Source organism: Piliocolobus tephrosceles, chromosome 17 (assembly GCF_002776525.5).
Source record: "Piliocolobus tephrosceles isolate RC106 chromosome 17, ASM277652v3, whole genome shotgun sequence".
NCBI lineage: Eukaryota > Metazoa > Chordata > Mammalia > Primates > Cercopithecidae > Piliocolobus > Piliocolobus tephrosceles.
The window spans coordinates 4,407,312-4,414,221 of record NC_045450.1 but is presented as its reverse complement, the minus strand read 5'-3'; the positions used below and the strand labels follow the sequence as shown (position 1 = coordinate 4,414,221).

The window sequence follows — 6,910 nt, the reverse complement described above, 5'->3', positions numbered from 1 at the left end:
GTAATCCCAGCACTTTGGGAGACCAAAACAGGAGGATCGCTTGAGCCCAAGATTTTGAGAATTAGCCTGAGTGACATAGTGAGATACAATCTCTACAAAAAATTAAAAAATTAGCCAGGCGTGGTGGCATGACCTGTGTCCCAGGTACTCAGGAGACTGAGGTGGGAGGATTACTTGAACCCCAGGAGGTGAAAGCTGCGGTGAGCTACGATAACACCACTGCATTCCAGCCTGGGTGACGGAGCGAGATGCTGTCTCAAAAAATAATAACAATAGGCCAGGTGCAGTGGCTCATGCCTGTGATCCCAGCACTTTGGGAAGCTGAGGTGGGCAGATCACTCGACGTTAGGAGTTCAAGACCAGCCTGGCCAACATGGTGAAATTTCGTCTCTACTAAAAATACAAAAATTAGCCAGGCATGGTGGCAGGTGCCTGTAATCCCAGCTACCTGGGAGGCTGAGGCAGGAGAATTGCTGGAACCCCGGAGGGAGAGATTGCAGTGAGCTGAGATTGCACCACTGCACTCCAGCCTGGGTGACAGAGCAAGTCTCCGAAAAGTAGTGGAGGTTAGGACTTCACCGTCTTTTTAGGGGAGCACAATTTAACCTGGAACAGGAGTTGCAGAGGATGTAGAGGTGTATTTTAATACCTCACACTAGCGGGAGAGGGTATAGATGGCAGGTGTAGAGGCTTAGGATGGGAGTGACCCTATGGGGTGGGAGCGATGTTGGAAGCGAGCCTGGGAGGGATGAGAGAGCCAGGCCAGGAGCAGGGAGCCTCGGAAGGTAGTTGAGTGATGTACAGCTGCACAAAGGTGGGGTGAAGGAAGCAGCCTGTGGTGCAGGCGAAGCCTGTCTGGGAGGAGCTGCTGCCCTTACCCCCTTGGCTGAAAAGGATCCTCGTAGCTGCTGCCTTTGCTCTGGGAGTTCCCCCCAGCAAGGCCCACCCCCACCCACTTCCCTTGATGCCCTCGCTGCCCAGAGCCTAACTGTGACTGCTTCTCTGCAGAGCTGGTGGCCCATGGGGACCTGGTGCAGAGCGCCATCTGGAGCCGGGACGGAGCCCTGGTGGGCACGGCGTGCAAGGTGAGCAGGCAGGCGGGGAGCCCCTGTGGGGCTCTGTGCTGGTCTCCTGGGCTGGGGCCCCCTGGGCTGGGCCTCCCAGGCTTGTTGTTTAGGGGGCAGCAGAGCACTGAGGTCAGGATGGTTACCTGTGTGCCCTGTCCGCTAGCTGCCCCTCACACCCCCACTAACCTACATCTCAAAGTCCCTACCTTGCCTGGACCCCTGTCACATGAGAGCCCATGCTGGTCCCTGGTTTGCGCCCTAACATCCCCACCCTCACCCAGCCTCCTCTGGCCCCGTCTGGTCTGTCCTAACCGCCAGTCTTTCTGTGAGACTCTTGTTAGGCAGCGTTTGGCCACAGGTGCTGGGCCAGGCCCCAGCTGCTAGGGAGGTGACTTCCGTCAAGGACAGTACAGCCAAGAGGATCCGTGACCTGGGCTCTGCAAGAGGGACATGGTGCTTTGAGCTGGTTGGGCAGGCCAGGGATACAGGGACTCAGATCTGGGACGAGGACAGGCGGGTGCGGGGCAGGCGGGTGCTGGGTGGTAAGTAAGGGTTGTGCCTGTTGCCGTAGGGGTAATGGGAAGGCAATGAAGTGGTTTTTGTTTTTGTTTTTTTTTTGTTTTTTTGAGACAGAGTCTTGCTCTGTTGCCCAGGCTGGAGTGCAGTGGCGTGATCTCGGCTCACTGCAAGCTCTGCCTCCCGGGTTCATGCCATTCTCCTGCCTTAGCCTCCCGAGTAGCTGGGACTACAGGCTCCCGCCACCTTGCCCGGCTAATTTTTTGTATTTTTAGTAGAGACGGGGTTTCACCGTGGTCTCGATCTCCTAACCTTGTGATCTGCCCGCCTCAGCCTCCCAGAGTACTTGGATTATAGGCGTGAGCCACTGTGCCCTAGTGGCAATGAAGTGTTAAAGGCCAGAGTAGGGCAGGTGGTATAGTAAGGAGAGCGGATTTGCATTTGGAACCGCATGGACAGTGCGTGGCAGGAGGGGCAGCGTCTACAGGGGGATGTGGGATGTGGGACAGCCTGCAGGGATGTGAGAGCTGTTCTCTGCCGGGGGTGGCGGAGACCTCTGGGAGGAGGAAGCCAAGTGTTGGAGAAGGGTTGGGTGGGAGGCATGGTGGTCCTGAGGCAGTAGGAGAGGCCTGTCACTGGGAAGGGGATGTGCTGTGGCAGGGAGGGGGTGCTAGAGGGGCACCTGGTGTGAATGTTCTGGGCAGAGCTGCTCCAGGGTGCCTGCAGCCTCATTGAGCTGCCAGTGGTACCTGGAGGTGTCAGTGGGGTCTGGCCGGAGGGGCTGTGAGCAGAATCCGGCTGCAGGTGAAAAGGTCCTGTTTGTTTGATATGCTGACCGCATAGTGCTACCCCTAGGAGGGGATGAGGAGAGCCCACAGGGGAGGAGGTGGGAGGAGGAAAGCCAGGACCGGGCTGGGGCCTGAGACCAGGGCCAAAGGGCTTCCCCAGGGAGGCAGCTGTGGGTACCGCCAAGGGTCTCTGAAGACCTGTCGGGGTTGCTGGGAATGAGGCACCCGTCAGGGCGCTTCTGGAGGTGTGCCGAGCCTGAAGACATGAAGAACGGCTGAGAAGCCTGGGGATGGAGCTGAACAGGAGCCAGCAAGGCGGGGAGGCCAGCCAGACCTGAGCATCCTGCCCCAGGGCTCTGCATACTCGGAAGGACCCTAGTCTAACCTTCTTTTCTGTACTCTGCTTTTGTGGAAGCCCCTCTCCCAGTCTTGATCAGATTTTCCTTTGTGGTGGTTGTTGAGCAGAGTCCCAGACACTGGCCTGAGCTCTGGGGACCAATAAGGTTCTGAGCTCTGGGGAGACCTGAGCTCTGGGGAGACCTGATATGCGTGCTCCGGCCTAACCCTGCTGGGGATGGCTTCCCAGGCAGAGGGAGCTCCAGGCCGGTCCTTGAGGGATGAGCCCTGGCTGTGAAGGAGGGGACAGGCATCCCAGGCAGAGGGGATGGCCTGGGCAGTCTCAGCAGGACTCAGGGATGGCTGCCTTGGGACTGTGACATCTCCTTTCTTTGAGAAACTGTCTCTTGCCCTTCTGTCACTGGTGTGGTGGTCCAGGTCCTCTTCCTGGGAGTCCGAGCCCCATTTACCGTCACAGCTGTGCAGGCAAGGACAGTGAGCAACCCCGTGGGCCGCCGGCTTGGCCTCTCTTCTGCTTGCTTGCTGGCGTCTTGCAGGAAGTCAGAGGAGTCCACAGTATGGAGGAGCTCCTGCTGCTTCCCCAGTGGATGTGTTTCCCCCACTAAACCCAGAGCTTAAAGTTGCAGGGATGAGAAGCACACATGTCCCAAGTGGGTCGTGGGAGTGATGCCTAGTGGAACAACTCCCGCTCCTTTCCCTGGTTCCTGGACCTAGGAATTCCACCTGTGGGGATGCAGCATTGCCTCCAAGCCGCACCCGTTAGCACAGTCCAGGGCCAATGGCTACCTCAGCCCTGGGTCTGCTGCCGCCTCCTTTTGCTGTAAAGCGGGTACATCGGGTCCTGGTGGGGTATCCTACGCTGGAAACCCTGGCAGTATGGAGCCGGGAGTGGGGGGCGGCCTGACTGTAGTAGGGCAGCCGGTGATGCCCATGAGTGTGCAGAGAGCGAGGGCTTGTCCTGAGCTGTGGCTGGAGCTGCTGGATGGGCCCACCCCACAGCAGGAGCGAGCCTCACCCCTCTTTGCTGCGGCACCTGGCTCTGGGTTTCCACACTGGAGCTGCTCATGCCACGGGCTGCCTGATGGGGAGGGGGGTGGAGGGGTCATGGGACTTCCCACCAGAGTGTGCCCCCACCCCCGCCCCATCTCCTTCCTGACGGGGAAGCCTCGGTGCCCCAGGTTCCCACTCCCGTCCTGCCGCTGTGTGAGCAGGTCTGCCTCCCGGGATCACCAAAGCTCCCTCCTACTCCCTCTCAGCTCCTCCCACTGCGGTGAAGGGGCGTCCCGAGCTGGGAGAGAAGGGGCAGGGGCCGCTAGGGGGCGCGCTCTCCTCACGGATGGCCCATCCCGGCCTGCTGCTCTCCTTACTCCCGGCATAGTTGAGCCTGGTGAGCGGGGAAGGACGTGGCCTCTGCAGCCCAGTCAGTTCCTCTCCGCTGCGCCAGAGCAGCCTTAGTGCGCACTCTGAACTCTGGTTTGGACCCCACGTTAAGCTCCTGCACCCGGTGGCCCAGCTGCCCTCATGGAGTGTATGCTGTGAGTTCCGCCCTTAGCCCCAGCGCCCAGCCCTGCCCAGGGGTGGCGCTGTCCGCATCCTCACAGTTCACAGGGCTGGGCGGGTGGCCGGGCGCTGGCTCATGCCAGTAATCCCAGCACTTTGGGAGGACGAGGTGGGAGGATCACTTCAGCCCAGGAGTTCAAGACCAACCCGGGCAACATGGTGAAACTCCATGTCTACAAAAAAATGCAAAAATTAGCCAGGCATGGTGGCATACGCCTGTGGTCCCAGGCTGAGGCAGGAGGATTGCTTGAGCCCAGGAGTTGGAGGCTGAAGTGAGCTCGGATTGAACCACTTCATTCCAGCCTGGGCGAGAAGCAAGACCTTGTCTCTTTAAAAAAAAACACACACACCAAACTGGCCGGGCACAGTGGCCCACGCCTGTAATCCCAGCACTTTGGGAGGCCAAGGCAGGCGGATCACCTGAGGTCAGGAGTTCGAGACCAACCTGGCCAACATAGTGAAACCCCGCCTCTACTAAAAATGCAAAAATTAGCCAGGCATGGTGGCATGCACCTGTAATCCCAGCTACTCAGGAGGCTATGGCAGGAGAATCTCTTGACCCTGGGAGGTGGAGGTTGCAGTGAGCCGAGATCACGCCATTGTGCTCCAGCCTGGGCGACAGAGCAAGACTCCATCTCAAAACAAACAAACTAAAACCTCAAACAAAAAAAATTAAAATTAAAATAAACCACAGGGGCTCGGGGGCTTGCCCACGTCATAGCTGGTCAATGGTGGTGTTGGCATCGGGATGCAGGCTGTTGGTCTCTGCAGCTCCGTGGGGCAGGAGTAGCCCTGGCTGCTGGATGTCACGTCCTGCCCTTCATCTCCTTAAAGCCTCTGTCACTTGCTGTCCCTTGTGTCCTACTTGTCTCCTGCTGTCCTCTCTCTCTGTCCTTGATCTCCAGTTGCTCTATCTGGCCCGCTCTGTCATTGTCCTCTGTTTCTCTCCCTCTCTGTCCTCTCTCATCCCTCGCTGTCCCTCGCTGTTCTCTCTCTGGTCTCTGTCGTCTGTCTCATCCTCCTCTCTCTGTCTCTCACCGTCCCTCTGAACCCGAGGCTGTGGAGTAATGGAGTGGTACGAGCCAGTCCCTGGGCTGTACCTGGTGCCCGCCTGGCACGTAGCAGGTCCTTGGTAAACTGCAGCTGGCAGGGCTTTGCCAGGAGCGGCATAAAACCGGGGCCCTGCCGAGGCAGACCAGGGAGACCTGGCTTTTGAGGCCCTCTCCAGACAGTTCCCCACTTCTGCCAGCCATGCATGTGCCCACGGCCCCTTTGGTTCCCACCATCTGCCTCCTCACGTGGCCTTTCCTCCCCCAACACCACACACCAGCAAGCTGCTTTCTCCACCTCTTTGCTCATGCTGTTTTACCTTCCTCAAATGTCTTTCCCTTCCCAGCACAAGCTCTGTCCTTCCACGACCAGGTCAAAGTTCTTCCCTGCAGTTTCTCATGACAACCTCCAGGCCCCAGAGTCCAGCACTTAGCCTCGAGCTTGCTAGTAGCGGGGAGGCTACTCATCCCCCAGGGAGGGGCTGCATGTGGAGCGGGAATTCACTTGGTTTTGCCCTGCATTTCTTTTTGGGTTGTTTTAATTGATAGACTATTTTCTAGAACAGTTTTAAGTTTACAAAAAAAGCGAGCAGGTAGTACAAGAATTTTCCATATTCCTTACCTCCTCCCCCAGTGTCTGTGACGAACATCCTGCGTGAGTGTGGTACGTTGTTTCAATTGAGGAACTAATGGTAAACTATTATTGTTACTATTATTATCATTATTGCACTGCTGGAGCTCAGTGGTGTGATCTCAGCTCACTGCAATCCCTGCCTCCTGGGTTCAAGTGATTCTCGTGCCTCAGCCTCCCGTGTAGTTAGGACTACAGGCACGTGCCACCACACCCGGCTACTTTTTTGTTTGTTTTATTTTGAGACAGAGTCTCGCTCTTGTTGCCCAGGCTGGAGCACAGTGGCACGATCTCAGCTCACCTCAACCTCCACCTCCAGGGTTCAAGCGATCCTCCTGCCTCACCCTCCCGGGTTGCTGGGATTACAGGCAGGTGCCACCACACCCAGCTAATTTTGTGTTTTTAGTAGAGGCAGGGTTTCTCCCTGTTGGTCAGGCTAATCTCGAATTCCAGACCTCAGGTGATCTGCCTACCTTGGCCTCCCAAAGTGCTGGGATTACAGGTGTGAGCCTCTGCGCCTGGCCTAATTTTTTTTATTTTTAGAGAAGGAGTTTCACCATATTGACTAGGCTGGTCTCAAACTTCTGACCTCAAGTGATCCACCCACCTCGGCCTCCTGAAGTGCTGGGATTGTAGGTCTGAGCCACCATACCCAGCCTGATACATTGTTATTAAATAAAGTGCACAGTTTACATGAGGGTTCAGTCTGTGTTGTATGTTCTATGGGTTTTGACAAATGCCTGATGTAACCACTTTAGGGAATAGTTTCACTGCTTTGAACATCCCCTGGGTTCCACCTATTCATCCTTTCCTCCCTCCTCCCAGATCACTGCCAAGCGCTGATCTTTTCATTGTCTGTATATTGGACTTTTCCAGAACATCATATAGTTGGAATTACATGGTATGTAGTATGTAGCTTTTTCAGATTGGCTTCTTTCACTT

At 56.7% G+C, this 6,910-nt stretch overlaps 1 protein-coding gene across 1 annotated transcript in view; it reads left to right on the top strand.

Annotated features, from left to right (window-relative positions):
- The window catches only part of CORO7 (coronin 7), a 63,966-nt gene that overhangs the window by 10,955 nt on the left and 46,101 nt on the right, over window positions 1-6,910 (top strand). The window contains exon 6 of the mRNA XM_023225868.1: window positions 1,009-1,085. Within this exon, the coding sequence (XP_023081636.1) occupies window positions 1,009-1,085 (77 nt within the window). The remainder of the gene's footprint in view (window positions 1-1,008; window positions 1,086-6,910) is intronic.